At 49.3% G+C, this 15,261-nt stretch overlaps 1 protein-coding gene and 1 long non-coding RNA gene across 6 annotated transcripts in view; both read left to right on the plus strand.

Moving 5' to 3' along the window:
• The first annotated feature begins 1,954 nt into the window (after nt 1-1,954).
• REXO1 (RNA exonuclease 1 homolog) overlaps nt 1,955-15,261 on the plus strand; it is a 42,490-nt gene continuing 29,183 nt past the window's right edge. For 2 of the 5 annotated variants that reach the window (XM_087769659.1, XM_087769658.1), the window contains exon 1: nt 1,955-2,262. In XM_087769659.1, the coding sequence (XP_087625785.1) occupies nt 2,106-2,262 (157 nt within the window). In that variant the 5' untranslated portion in view covers nt 1,955-2,105. Of the gene's footprint in view, nt 2,263-7,899; nt 8,306-15,261 lie in introns of those variants that run through there. The other 3 variants (XR_015707369.1, XM_087769657.1, XM_009461649.2) reach the window with 2 other exon arrangements.
• On the plus strand, nt 9,382-14,577 carry LOC148054357 (uncharacterized). The gene is made up of 3 exons (XR_015707370.1): nt 9,382-9,395; nt 13,268-13,361; nt 14,536-14,577. It is a non-coding gene; the product is annotated as an uncharacterized LOC148054357 (long non-coding RNA).

A 15,261-nucleotide genomic window follows, 5' to 3' on the forward strand; every position in this document is an offset into this window, starting at 1 on the left:
TGATCTCCTGGTGGTTCCTGTTTTTTAAAAGCTTTTTATCAATTATTCAGGTTTCCCGGGGCCAGCAGCTGCTTGCCCCCACACCTCGGCAGTGCTGGGGCATCGGTCTCCTGCCGATGGAGGGAGGAGGCAGGATCATTGCGTTGTTGTGGTGCCGTATTTGAAAATAAAGCGGTTTTGCGTTTTTTAGGACGACTATGAAACATGACTTTTGTGATCTTTCCCTTGTCCTCCCTTGGGACCAAGGGCTCCTCCTCATTGTGCACCTTTCTCTACACCTTCTAGCTGGCTCCCTGCACTGCCTCAGCGCTTTCCGCCCTCGCTCCCCTCTCCTTTCACAAGCGATAAGGCTTTCCTGGATCATCCCTTCTCTCTGGGCTGGGGCTTCTGGCTGCACTTAATGGGATTTCTCCTCAAAGGGCTTGGTCGCTCACTGTCACCCCAGAACGGCCTCACCTGCTGAAGGTGGAGACTCCCCCCTCTGAAAACTCAAGGTAGGGGCAGCGCCGGGTGATTCCCAGCAGCTGTGGACGCCTCTCGCCTGCTTGAACCCCCCCCAGGTCCCTGCTCCGGCACAGACAAATGGCCGTTACCACGTGCCTCAGTTTCCCTGCAGGTAAATACAGGTGTGACAATTGCCTGGGGAACGGAGGGAGGTCTGGGTCTTCATGGTGGGGGGCAGCACAGATGGAGTTTGCTCCTCTGCGTGGCCTCAGGTCCCTCTACCAAAACCTGGCTGATGTTCTGCTTTCCAGAAAGCCAAGGCCATGCCGGGGGCGGTGGGCCACGCTGGGGGCGGTGGGCCGCAGCACAGGGAGCCCAGGGCTATCGCTCTGGCTGCAGCGGGAGCCATCCGGCAGCGTTGGGGTGGAGCAGCGGTGGCCCAGCCCGGTGTGAGGCAGCAGGATGGGGCGGCCGCAGTGCAGGGGTCTGCACCCTCCTTCCCCAGCCTCCCCCCCTCGCTCCGCGGGGTTCTGGGGGAGCGGCTCCAGCAGCGTGCCCCAAACCTGCTGATATTCTTGACGGCATCTCCTACAAGCCGGCCATATGCCAGCTGTGGCTCTGGGCGGGTGATGGCCAATAGCACCCTGGCTTGTATCAGGAGCAGCGTGGCCAGCAGGAGCAGGGCAGGGATGGTCCCCCTGTGCTGGGCACTGGTGAGGCCGCCCCTCGAATGCTGTGCTCAGCGCTGGGCCCCTCACCCCAAGAAGGACACGGAGGGGCTGGAGCGTGGCCAGAGCAGGGCAGCGAGGCTGGGGCAGGGGCTGGAGCCCAAGGCTGGGGAGGAGCGGCTGGGGGAGCTGGGGGGGCTCAGCCTGGAGAAGAGGAGGCTGAGGGGAGCCCTCATCGCTCTCTGCAACGGCCTGAAAGGAGGCTGGAGCCGGGGGGGTCGGTCTCTTCTCCCCAGGAACAAGCGATGGGACGAGAGGGAACGGCCTCCAGCTGCGCCAGGGCAGCTTTGGGTTGGGTATTGGGAAAAACTTCTTCCCCAAAGGGCTGTCAGGCCCTGGCCCAGGCTGCCCAGGGCAGGGGCTGAGTCCCCATCCCTGGGGGGGGTTTAAAAGCGGGGCAGACGTGGTGCCTGGGGACATGGTTTGGTGGTGGCCTTGGCAGTGCTGGGTTAGCGGTTGGACTCGATGATCTTAAGGGTCTTTTCCAACCTTAATCATTCTATGGGCACTGACCTCCAGCCCCGGGGGTTTGTCCCCCTGCGGCCCGGGACGGCCCCAGGCCCCTTCCTGAGGGAAAGACCCGGCCTGCAGCCGCCGGACAGAGGCCGGGACGGCCCCGGCACCCCGAGGGAGGCGGAGGAGCGGGGGGGCGGCCGGGCTCCCCGCAGCGCGGGCGCCTCCCTCTGGCCGCCATTTTCCCACACTCCCGCCCTCTCCCTTAGCCCCGCCCCGGCCCCGCCCCGCGCTCGGCTCAGGCGCGGCGCGGGCAGCCTTGTGCGGGCAGCGGCGTCGCGGGGGCCTCGCCGCCGGGCCTGGCGGTTCCAAGATGGCGGTGGGGCCGGCGCCGGCGCTGTGAGGCGGGAGCGCGTCTCCGCCGCCGCCCGCCCGCGCCTCCTCTCCCTTCCCCGGGCCCCCGGCCCCGCAGCCGGCGGGATGTTGAGATCCACCGGTTACTTCCGCGGCATCGACTGCCCCTTCCTCAGCGCCGGGGGGCCGGGCGGGGGCCCGCCCTGCCGCCGGCCCTACTGCCACTTCCGGCACCCCCCGGTGGCGGCGGCGCGGTGCGGAGCCTCCGGCGGCCCCGGCGCAGGTACGGCCCCGGCCCGGCCCGCCGGGTCGCGGTCCCTCCTTCCCCTTCTCTCTCTCTCCTTCCCCGGGGTGTGGCTGTTCCCGGCCCTGCGCCGGCCTCGCCCCCCGGCCTTGCCGCCCTCCAGCCCGGCGCTGCCCCCGGGCAGCAGCATGGCCTCCCTCTGGCAAGGACAGGCCCGCGCCCTTCCTCCTCACGCCTCCCTACCCTTCAGGGCCTGAACCTGCCTCTGACTCCTCTAAATCCCCCCTGCTCCCAGGGCTCAGGTATTTCCCTCCCCCCCAAGCCCCTCTCGAGTGGGATTTCCCCACAGGGGTCTGTCAGCATCATCCAGGTGGGTCCCCCTCGCCCCTGAGCTCTTGTGTCTGCTTGTGCTCGGCCCTGCCCGGGCTCTGGGCCCTTGGTTGTCACCTCTTGTTGCCTCTGAAGGAGGGTTTGAAGGGCCTTTTCTGCCCTACCGGGTGGGAGAAAGATGGGCGTCTCCTCCTCATCGTCATCAGTCGGATCCCACAGTTGCTGCCTGACACAGGGGTGGTGGGGAGCAGCTTTGCAAAATGTCTGATTGCCTGAGGACAGCCTGGTTCTCGGCACCAGGACGCAGGGTGCAGAAGGGCAGCTCCGTTCTCATCCCTTTCTTTGTCCCTCCAGGCACCCCAGCTCACGCGGCAGTGAGGTGTCAGGGCAGTCTTTCAAACCTCTGCTAAGAGTTACTGGGCCGTCCCAACCCTTCAGGAGGTGCACAGGTTTTGGGAGCTGGAGGTGATGTGTTCTCTAGCCCAGTGCTGCAAGGCAGGTCCCGCTGGTGGGGTGTCGCGGGGCTGCGGTGAGCCGGGCCCCTTCCCCGCGAGGGACTTGAGGAAGACATGGAGTGCTGCCAGGTTTCTCAAATGAACCTTGGCTGCAAAAAAAGATAGTGAGCTATTGTTCTCCTCCGTTCTTCCAGCAAGAAGCTCCTCCATTCTCTTGCCGTTTTACTTACGCACATTATTTGCTGATCTGCTTATTTTATTTGGAGAGAAAAGCCTTCATTCTTCTCCCTAGTAGAATGCTGCTTGCTTTCTTTTCGTTAAAGCTTTGCTGTTTCAGTTAGGTATGCTTGCTAGAACGTATGGCCTCTAACCACCTGAGGCAGAAGTTGTCAAAATAAAGCACAACTTGTCATTTTTTATCTGTGCTTGCTTAACTTTGGGTTATTCACAAGTTTGGAAGATGATTAATTTTTTTGTGTCTCCTGGTTATCAGGTCAACTTACCACGACGGTGGTTTAATTTAAAATAAAGGAAGCATACTCAGAGCTGTCACAGGCAGACAGATACCGTATTAGAAAGACAAAAGTCTTTGCCTTTTTCAGTGTTCTTTTGAATTTGAAAAGCTCCCTAGAGCCCTTTAGGATGGTCCTCTGGATGCTTGATGTTATAATTATCTTTCAGTGTACTGTTGCTGTTTGTCTTTAAATATCTGTAGAGTGTCAGTTTTGGAACTAGATTTGCTCATTTTGTTCTGCGACCTGAAACAGATGCTACTGTGCTAAATAAATGCTGGTGCTGGTTTTGATTTTCGAAATGGGGAAATGAAGGTTGGTCTTTAGCAAAGCCTCCTGGTGCACCTGGAAAGTGTGTGCAGTTTCTAATACTGGCTGAAAAGTGTTAATGTAAGAGTGTGAATGACAAGAAAGAAATGATCCCAGTGCTAATTCTGTTAGGCCTGGCTTGGCTGTGTTAGTGACCCAGGAGAGAAAGCTTGTGTTTTGGGGAGTGAGAGTGGTTTACTTACTTTATTATGGCTCTTAGAGAAGCTCTGGCTTTTGTAAAATAAAAACTATAAGCATGAGTCTAGTTTTCGTAGGTGAAGTGTCTGCCACTTGCGAAAGATGCAGGATCCCGAGGCTTAACTTCCAGCCCGCTGCCTCCCACTCTCCTCAGCCGGCTCAGCGTGTGCTCCTGCCCTCTTTCCCAAACTCTTGGCATCTAATGCACGGCATGGCTGTCATAACCAAGGGTCTGTAAATTCTGCCTCAGCTTAGTGTTGGCCTTCAGGCATTTTTTCTATGTTGATTTTGATTGAGAAATGGAAAATGTGTGATGAACCTGCTGCCAAATGCTGTCTTTTAGAAAGGACTTCAGCGGGGTTGTGTGAGGTGCCTGATTTCTGTAGGAGCAGAAGATGCTTTTGCAGTTATTTTTTAAGCAGTGCTATGGCGTGGCTTCATCTGAAGGGTTCGGGTTGAAGTGCTCCTGTCTCTTCCTCTGTCTGACGCTTGTCTACCCTGGAAGGTTGTATTTAAGATTTACACTAGAGGGTGTACTAGTTTAGTTAGCAGCCAGGCAACCATCTTCTTGAAAGCAGGTTCTCAATCCAACATAAGTTGCTCCCTGTCAGTGAAACTGCCTGCCTTGTTTTGAAGTAGCCTTATAACAGTGCGCTTGGGCATCTTTGACCTATTTAATCACGTCACTCGATAAATAAGCTCTAAAAGCATAACTTTTTTGCCAAAGCAGGTGGGTACCTACACCAAGAGCTACCATGCAGATCTGTGTTTTCTGGGATAGTGCGTAGAAAAAAGGATAACATCTAAAGAACCAACCTGCTAAGCATATTGATTCGAGGCCGATGTTGACTTTGATGTTTGAGGATCACCGTAGGACTGGCAGTAACCCCAAAACTCTTACTAGATCTTCCGTAGCCTTGAAAGGAGCTTTTGAAAACAGGAGTGGAGCTGGCCTTGCCACGCCGCGGTGGGAGGAGGCTATGGACACGGGCCAGATGGGGCAGACAGGAGGTGAAAAGAGGAATTAGTGGGACGTAGCACTGTTCCCCTTTTCTTTGCCCTCCCCACTGTTCCAAACTTCCTGAGGAGCGTAGTGTTCAGATGTTCATAATACATGATCCTTATTTTTCATGCAGTGCTCTTATGGTCCCAGCCACTGGGTGACAGTGATGAAGAGACCTCCATGCCTGTTAGGAGATCAGCAGCAGCAGGAGGACTGAGTTTTCCCCCATCTGCTGCTGTTTGCATGTGGCGTTTGCATGTGGCAGGCGTTCCCTTTTCTTCCCTTCTGAAAGCAGCTTGGTAAATACAAACTTGTTGGGTGAGGAGGGAGCCAGCGTCATGCGTCTGGTCCGTAGGGCACATTTGAACTGGGTTCTGAAATGTAGGATGCTTCAGGTGGGAAATCTGTTCCAGTGTATTTACTGCAGGTATCTGCCTGCGTGGTAAAAGAGCGTGGCTACCTGGAGGCGTGTGGAAATTCAGGGCTGGCCGAAAGCTGAGGCGGCTGCTGGGGTGGTAGCGTGCACCGGTGTGGTATTTCCACAGGAGTGTTGGTGAGGTGAGAAATGGGATGTGAGCCTGTGCAGGACTGGGAATCTGCAGATTGCAAATTCTAATCCTGACTTGGCTGAAGTACTTTTTCCATCTACAAAATGACTAAAACCCACCTGCTTCAGAGCAGGATGAAAAGATTATTGAATGTGTGTGAAGTGCTTTGAAAGCATGCTGTGTAAGTAGGAGGGAAGAACTGCCTTCAGTCCTAAAAGCGTCTCTTCAAGAGCTGTAGGGGCAAAAAATAGGTCTCTTTAAAGTCTAAGTCCTGAGTATGCTGAAAGACATAAAAGAAGCATAATACATCTCTTCATAAATATCTTAAGGAAACCAGCTCTTTGGTTTACTGGGTTTCATAGTAGCTGTCAGGAGATGCTTAAGAGGAGGATGTTTTTTGAACCCAGAGCAGAAAGCTGCCTCCAGGTCTGGAGGGCTGAGTTCCTCTTTGTCTGCTCTGATCCTTGTGCTAGCCTGAGATGGGAAGAGCGAGGCTTTCAGCACCCTGCCTTCAGATGCTGTATTCTAGTGGTGCGTACCGACAATTGGTCGGCAGTTTTCTGGTACGGTCCAAAGCTTGTGGAGCAGTTTTCTTGCCGTGTGGATTTTCTATTTGGATGGGCAAAGCTTTGTAGATTAGATCTAGAATTGCATCTTTGAAAGGTGACTGGATGGGTTTGTGTGGTACCATCCAGCGACTGAGTTTTTCACCTCTGCGTGGTTTACGCTACCCAGCCCACAACTAAGCCGCTGTAACACCGTTTCGTTGCTGTTTGCCCGGGTCAGGTGCAGAGAGATCCTTGGGCTTATCTCCCCAGCTTTAACTCTGCTGAGTTAAACTCAAGGCATTTCACCTCCCCCTTCTTCAAAGTCTTCAGCCGAAAAGCAGCCGTGTGGGATGGCTGTGACTTGTATATAAAACGCTGTGCAAAATGATACTTGGTAAAACCTGAAATGGTTCTTTAAATGTTAAAACCCGACTTTAATCATCCTCAGCCCATGTGTCGCCGCAGGATCGAGGCTGTTGTCTTCTTCACCTGTCAGCACGTTGCTGAGGGGCCGCGCATTAACCGCAGCGGTGTTTGGTGGGAGCAGCCTCTCTGCCCTGTCTGGGATTGCCTTTGCGTTACTTAGAGTGCAGTGCAGGTTCACGCCATGTGTAGAACAGATGAAAAAAAGGTCTTTAACAGATGCGGTTTCCTTCCTGTAGTTGATGTTGTGCAAGATCAGCTTCTTGTAGGAAAGAGCTTTTATTACTGTATTTGCTACAGGGTAATTGAATGAGCAGAAATGAAGGCATTATGAACTGCCTTTGGTATTTCTTCACTGAGAGAGGAAACCACGTAGCTCGGTGTTGGGTGCTCTAGTCCATGAACTGCGTGGGGAGGGCATTGCTAAGGCTGCTTTTTTTTTCCCCCCCGCATTTGTGTTTAGGACGGTAATTACCAAAATGTCACCAGTGGATGTTTTTTTAACTGAGTTTTGAAATGAAGAATAGAAAACCCACTTGACGGTAAGGTCAGGACGTGTCTTTTCATGTAAATCAATGTCATGGCTTTCCAGCGGTTAGGGATTTCTTGTCATTTAACTAAATTGTCAGTTATGGCAGTTCTCCTGTGGGTGGGCAGGTGCAGCTGCTTCATGTGCCGGGATTTCACTGTGGGCTGGCAGAGCACTTCCCATTTTCGGTCTTTCTGCAAGTGTGTGGCTGTGGGGAGGCTCAGCCCTGAGCTTGCGTGCGGCTCTCCCGCACTCCAGTTACAGACATGTGAAAAGCAGGAGGTGGGAGCAAATCTTCTCTGTCAAGCCGGAAAGATTTTGAAGGCTAAAGGTGCAGCGACCTGCTCGGGTGTCAGAGGCACTAGCCTTGTGCTGGCGTTTGCGAGCTGCCTGGGCTCCCCTCTGCCCGCCATGGGAGCCCTTTGCTCTTACAGGATTTCTCTCCCCAGTGTGGAATATCTTACTTGGCATTTAAACACTTCCTCTGATTTTTTTTCCCCCCTCTATTCAAACACTGCAGTGCTGCGTTAGCGCTGGAGAAGCGGAAAGCACAATTCGCTAGTCCAGGGTTTCCCAGACCGTGTTCCCTGGGCTGCCCTGTGCTGGGCGAGGTGGGTCGGAGGCGGCGGGGCAGCTCATGAAATACGGGAGAGGCAGCAGCGCTGGGCTGCGGGCAGGCACGCACCGACAGGCAGGGCCGGGTTGTCTCCCTGCCCTGCAGCCTCCTTCCCCGCTGGGGCTCGGCGTGGGCTGTGGGGCTGGAGAAGTGGGGGGGCTTTGGGCTCCGGCTGGGGAGCGTGCTGCTGGGGGGGCCCGGCGGGACGAGGGGATCACTGCTGAGGAAACCGCTGTGCTTGCCAACTTGTGTTGCTCAAATCAAGTAAAAAGCAGCGTGTACAGCTGGGGAGTGGGGAAAGTACGATGTCAAAAAATTCCCCAAGATGATCATAGTAGCGCTAGGAAAGAAGACGTTCAAAAAGCTCCTGCAGACACTCGAGTAAAACTGAATCCGACTTGGGAGTAAATGAGGGTGAAGGCGGGACTTTGGGTTGGGAAGTCCTGCCCTAATTATCTCTGCAGCCCAGAAAGTGCTGTGTCAGCACATGGTCAGCGGTATTGTGCCATGAGCCTTTGCCGGAGTGTCTTAGCAGTACCAAGCAGATATTAAAAGCCTCAAGTACAGCATGAACAAATATCTGCAATATTTATTAACCGCGGGGAGCTCAGGTAATTCTTTGAAGTTTTTGACTTACTGTGGAGTTAACTTGTGTTTTCATGTGGGTTGCAGTGCGTGAAGAAGCAGCGGCGAGAGAAGTGTCTTCTCCAGAGAGGCTTTCACGTGTTAGCCATTCATTTAACGTGAGACTTTAGTCCTCAGGGTTGCATCTGTCTCTGAAATATATGGACTATGCAAAAAACTTAGCTCTGCTTTGGAGGGTTTAGTTACACAAAGATTTTAATTTCTCTGCGAGATCTAGCCTTTTTATTGAAGAGAGGATCCGTGCTGAGAACCGGGGAGTGTGTTGGGTTCACTGGTTAAGAGTCTGCGGAGCTGCAGGTGTCCGAGTCGTAAAGGAACTGCAAAGTATTAATTCCAGCTTTTGAGTTCACTTAAGCCAGATGGGTTTTAAAACCAGTTTAAGTTTTGGTTTTTGTCCTTCGTAAGTCACAGCTGAAGTTTTTAAATGTAATCTAGCTCGAAAGGTGCTTTACTGTAGTTTTTAACTTTGTTTTTCAAAGTGTCCAGTTGTGACTGTATTGAAATACTGTTGTGTTTTTTTCTTAAATGGGAATTCTTCACCTGAAATAGTTAAAGGAATAAGACAGGTGTTGAGAAGATAACTTATCTTGAGCAAGCCAGAGAAAGGCTGGAAAATTAAGGGACTGGTGCGTGAGGAGTAGTGTTACTGCTTTTGACCATGCTGCTCAAAGTAAGTTTTCAAGACAGAGTTGAATAGAGAGAAAAGAAGACACCAGAATACTTGAAGTATTTATTTTTTAATTTTTTTTTTCCTTCTGCTTCTTTGAAAAGAAGACTTGCTCTTCAAGTTTTGGAGTAGATCCTTAGTTTTATCTAGCCCTTGTACAGGAGATGTGGAAATGTTTTCTGGTCTGTATTTTTCTCAGAAACAGAAAAAATAAGTGTCTTTTTTTCTTTTTTTTTCCCCTTGTGTTTTTTTTTTTCCCCAAACAGAATTTCAACTTTTCTTGTATATTGAGGAATAACTTTAAGGCTAAAATGAGAGAGGGAATGGAAAGATCTCCAAAGAATCCAAACACTGAATATCCAGATTAATGTATCATCGATTTTAAAACGGTGAGACGCCTTCTAGCCCGTGTGATGAGAGGCTGTGGGGTCGGGGTAGCAGCCTGGGGAGGAATTGTGATATTTGGGGTGCCAGCCTTTGCTTTCTGCCCCTCCTGGCAAATACACCAGTTATGTTTCTCACCTTCCTTCCTAGGTTATGGGAGAAATGGTGTGATTTTTCCCTTTAGGAAAACATGACGTTTATCACAGCTCTTGACATGCCTCTGATGCTCTTTGCCTACCGCTGTTGTTTTAGCACCGGGGCGGATGGGGCTGTAAATCACTGTGGCAATAGAGGAATGTAAATGATGGCTTTTGCACGGGCCAGACCATCTTGTTCTGGCTTTTGCGTCCTTGCATTTAACTGGTGTTGCTGTCTGGAGCAGCAGCAGCCCCAGCTGTCCTCCAGGACTCTCTCTGAGGCTATCAGGAGGGTGAAGCTACCATATTTAGGAGGCCTGAGGAACTTTGAGAGGCCTCTTCTGCTGCGCCAGAGGTGAAACCGCACAAAATTGCGTTTTCTTGAATAAAATGAGGAGGTGTGTAGTGTTTCCCTGGACGTTGCTGTCTGAGCTGCTTTGAGGGGTGTGCCCTAATGTCCTCCTGTCAAAGGGAGCTTCCTACCCGAGTGAGTCAGTCGTTCCCTGTTAACGCTGCCTGCTCGGGAGTGACACGGCCCACGTTGGAGCTGCTCCCTTGCTGGGCTGAACCCACTCGGGCAGGTCCGTGTCTCCACTCCAGCCACAGCGTGTCAGCAGTCTCGGGCGGCTGAGCCGAGAAAATGGCTTATGGCTTGTACGAGGATGATGTCTGGCCGGTCTTGTCCCTTGGCGTGATCCCACCACTCCTTATGCTGGTTGTGAAACCCTCTGGTGAACCCCCCAGTCAACCAGTTCAACCCCCCGAGACGGTCCTTCGCTGGCACTGAGCACTTACGTTGGCTGACAACATCTGGTGAAACCATACCCCCAACTTAAACAGGCTTTGTCACAGCAGGTTTAAAAATACCTCAGTGTGATGGATGACTGTTCAAACTTTTTTCAGCCTTGCTAATATAAGACTTTCTTTTCTCATATTTGCTTCCTTTTTTCCACTAAAGAAATGACCGTGTTGGTTCATGATGTTCTCTGATGCTGCGGCATCAAATACCTCTCATCGAGTAACAAAGGCGCATAGGGACAGGCCAGCTTGGACTTGGCTGGCTTTAATACCTCTGAAACCTTGCTTCCCTTATGTTCTTAGACCAGCCCAAGCTTATCTATGCTTTTAATACTTGATTTTAATAGTTTAGTTTTTAAAAAGAGAAAGAAGGCACAAAAAAAGTCATGAGGACCAGGGTTATATTTAAAGTGGAAGAAACATTTCTCTTAGCTCCTCTTACCTACCCTCCTAACCCATTTGCTCTGGATAATTATTTGAAATGTACTATTTTAAATCTCAGTGTTAATTATTTCCAAGTGGTTGGATATTATTGTTAAATTAATTGTTGGAAATTTGCTTTGGGTACTCGCAAACAAGGTCTGCACCAAAACCTACCATTTCTTTTGCGCTGTTTAATTCTGGAGAGTAGCAAAACTCGGCCTGCTGGTAAAGCCTTTTTGAAACATTTTGTTCTTGGGAAACCACTGTCTCTTCTGTGAAGCATTAAATGAAAAGCTTAAAATAATTTTCCGATGGTGATAATTTTTGTGTAATCGCAAAGGTTGTCCATTTGCTAAGTACTGGCACTGTAAACACAGGCAAGCTGTTAAGCTAACAAAGCTGTTCTGATGGCGTTAAAATAAAAATGCCTTTGTTGTTTTCCCCTCCAAAGAGGTCTCCCAACAGCTTTCACCTTCCCCATCTCCCGCTGAATGCACCTTTTGTTGCCAGCTCCAGATGACCCAGGAAAATGGGTGACTTCAGCAGTGTGGGTCTTGAAAATATTTGCTGTCTTTTGGCCTCTGCTGGTCCCTCTGCAGCTTGGCCAGAAAACAGAAGGGCTTGGAGATCCAAATTGCCGTCAATTTGAAAGTTTCTAATTTTTGTCTCCCTTTTGTTTAGCAGCAGCTGCTGCTGCTTAGCAACTCTGTTGTAGCTGGAAGGAAGGTAGTTGTCATCCATGTCCCACGTGCGTGCAAGAGCTTGACTCCTCTTCCAAAACCTGCAGGTTTACAACCTCCATACAACCAACCTCATACGTTTGGGCTTTTCTGTATTTAAAGCATCTGAAGTATGTCTTCTGGTAGGGTGCTTGGAAAAAAAAAAAAAGACATCTTTTTCTCCAGAATGATTCATTGTAAAATATATTTTAACATCAAACAGGTGACTTTGTACTCCCATTATTCATTTCATGTCAGCTTTTGTTTACTGCCTTCGCCTGTTGCACAAACTAGAAGGACCAGTGTACAGCAAGGAGTTGCTAGCTCATAGAAGCTCTGTAATAAAACAGCTCCACCTCAGAACTGAGGCCTCGTTTCCCAGAACCAACGTGACTGTAACCAGGAAAAAAACAACCAACCTTGTTTTTTTGGAAGAATCTTGTTTTACGCTTCTGTATACTCTGTGCTGAAATGGCTGATTGAAGTGCAGTTCGTTTTGGTATATTCCAAAGTAGTTCTAGGTTAAATTGTTTGCTGAGGTCCTATGTAAATTATTAATAACTTGTTTTGTGTAGTGTTGATGTTAACTTCACCTTTTTGTGTCTCAGAAGGACTATTTTATGCGTCTGAGGTGCAAACTATTTTAAGAAATTAATGTATTTTGGAGTGTCCTGATAGCAGTTGAGTTCGCAATCCTATAAGGAGTTGTCATCTCAAGTCTCATTATCTCGTGGTTCTCAAAGGACAGCGTAGACTCTCAATTTTACATCCATCCAAAATGAGTTATTTCACTACCTGGTGCCTCTCACTCGTTTTGCTTCAGCAGAAATACTGCAGACATCTCGTGTATCAGAATAGCAAAACCAGCGGAGTTCATCTTGTAGTAATCTTTCTTTACGCCATGGGTATTCATGTTAGTGTTTGAAATGGAGAGGAATAAATGCAAGAGCTGAAGAAGACTCCTTTGAATCTCATATCCAGGTTGTAAGAAGGGACGTGTGGGTGTAGCTGGGTCCTTGCCTGCGTGGGACTGGGCTCATTCCCCCAGAGATCCTTTCCTCTCCCAAGTTCCTAGGAGTGTAATTAGGCATCTGAAAAGGTGGCCTGATTTTAGGTAGCGTATTTAATTTCTCTGACTTTGGGGACTTGTGGGTGTATGGCTCTTCATATATATGTGTGTGTGTGTATATATATATATATATATAAAAATAAAATCCCCATCTGCTTGTGTTTCCACTACATTATCTGCAAATGCATCATGGCTAAAGGTGACAGTCCTGATGAGTACCGTGGAGCCCACTTACACAAGTGTCTTTCATGGAAAAGGTAGCCTTTGATCAGCGGTGCTTGGGTAATCCATCAGGCCTCCTACACACCTACAAAAGAGCTCTTTCATGACGATATCTCAAAGCCTGCAGGCATTCTCAGAGATTATAATGTATTTTTACATCTGGTCATTCCATTGAAAGAAAATGTGCAAATTAGTTTTATACTGTAGATGAACAGCAGAGAAACAGACACCAGGTCTGTGCTTAGGTTGTCTTCGACTTTCTCTGTATCCTGGTATATTTAAAATAGTTTGCTTTTCTGCGTGGACGAGAAGTCTTTTGTGTAGTTTGGGGTTTTGGGGGTTTTTTTGGTGAGCTAGTGGCTTTTTTTTTTTTTTTTAATTTTGGCAAGTCTTTAGATCCAGACTCTGTGTTCTTGCCTCTGTTTGTTTATAGGCCACCTAATACTTATCTCTGCACAAATTACCAGGCTTTCAGCTGTTCCCTTAACAATGCTTGTGCTAAATTTTAGGTCTCCATCTTGAGTTAGAGGGTAATAGCTGGCTCCTCCAGACTTTACTGCGCTGGTCTTCTCTACCACTATGGAGCTGATGTTTCGCCAAGTGGTGAGAAATGAGGTGGTGGGTGTGGAGGGGTCTCTGTTCTTTATCAGCTGTTAGGCTAATAGTTATACCTAATTATCTTGATAATCTGTTTATATATACTAGCCTTGATGCTGCTGCTGTTTGCATCTAGCTTTGTTCCTGTTTTTTCCTAGTTACCTGCGCTTCTTCGTGGTTTCTTTTTCTAACGAGGCTCTGGATATCAGTCCGTCGGGTGTACACCATCCGCTGAGCTGCTGTGGTTTGCCACCTTCTCCCTCCCTCTCTCCGCCAGGGTGTGTGCGGTGCTGGGCGTCGTAACGGGGAAGCGCAGCCACTGGTTTTGGAAATGCTCTTTGTGTCTTGGTTGTAAAGCACTTTGCAGTAGATGGAGGGGGAGCTAGTTATAGAAATATATCACCTTGTTCCTTTTTCACCACGTTTGTGGTCCTGAGCACAGCTCAGACTGTTCTTTGGAAGATGGTGGCGTCATGCTGCGATTGCCTAAAGTCCCTGCTCAATCAGGAGCTAATTGGTTTGGAAAAAATCTTTGCAAACCCAAGGGGGTAAAAAGTGTTTTATGAAACCACTGCCTTTATTTTAACCCAGTCTCTATCACGCTGCTTGCTCGGAGGCTGGTTCTGCCAACTGCTAGACAGGTTCTTTTCTTATTACCAAAGGGAGCTGTGCAGTCATGGGTATGGATAGTCATTCATCTCAAAAAAAAAAAAAAAAAAAATCCAAGGAAAAACTCAGTCTTGTGGGAATGGTAGAAACGACTCCTGTAAACACTGTTACAAGAAGTTTTCTCATCCCTGTTAGACCTGAGAGGTTGGGTTTTTTTCCCCTGTCTTTTATCTCTCTGCTTATTGTTTTGTCCTTCTACATATTCATGTTGGAAAGCCAGTTTTACTACTATCCTTCTAGGAAAAAACAAAAAGTTCCTCTGGAATAGCAGCATCCAGAGAGACTATGGTAAAACAAGGATTGAAAACTGTTCAAAGTAAAAAAGCAGCCATTAATTTACCCGTAGCTTCTGTTAGCTTGCTAAATGCAGTCGTCTTTATTGCTGGGTTCCTCCATTACTAGTCTAATTTTTCAAGGTGAGGTTATTTTCCTGCCTGTTCTTTGGCAAGCAGGGTGCCTGTCACTCTGCACGCGTGCGTGAATGATGTCCTTTTCCCTCCCTTTTCACCAGGAGCTGGAAAGGTAGGTGGGAGAGTTTGGAACACCATGGCAGAAAATAGAGAGCGTTTATACTTGTGACAAGTGCTCCCCTGTCCTTTTCAAGACAAAGCTTACAAGATGAGCTTCAACAGACTCTTCAGTTGTAAGTTGTCCCTTGGACAGGTTGCTTTAGAATTTCCATGTTGTTCATAGGGTGGACCATCACTCACCAAAAGCTCTCCTGGAGAGCTGTGGTCGGAAGAGCCGTGCACCGTGGTCACAGCATATCCTCTGCTCGTAGCCCTAGAAATGCCTGCGCAAGAGAGGCCACCTAAGGGACTTGTCTGAAAAGACAAATGTCAGAAAAGAGAAATGTTGGGAGTGTTTATGTTCCTGTCTTGGTGGTTGTTCGGTGTGGCTGAGTCGTGTTGCCTTTGGACCTGTAGTTTTTTCCTATTAGCAGCACTCAGTTTGTCAGTCCAAATAAGACTGGTTTTCCTGCAGCTGACGTGAGAAATACTGAGCTTTGAGGAATATTGGAGGCTTTCAGTGTGCGGTAGGCATTGGCATCGATAAATGAGACCCTAATCCACAGTTTTTGTACTGGAATCCTCTTTCCTCCCTTGGTTGCTTCATTGAATTAAGCAGATAAGTCTGTGCATACTCAGCTCCTCTTGGTCCTAATACAGTGATTATTCTTTAGTGCCCCGAAGAATATTTAATTTATAGAGCTTTTCCATGAGTAGTAAAAGCACTT

The sequence above is a fragment of the Nipponia nippon genome, unplaced genomic scaffold (assembly GCF_047370975.1).
Source record: "Nipponia nippon isolate SJK-2023a ecotype South Korea unplaced genomic scaffold, ASM4737097v1 scaffold_31, whole genome shotgun sequence".
Taxonomy (NCBI): Eukaryota; Metazoa; Chordata; class Aves; order Pelecaniformes; family Threskiornithidae; genus Nipponia; species Nipponia nippon.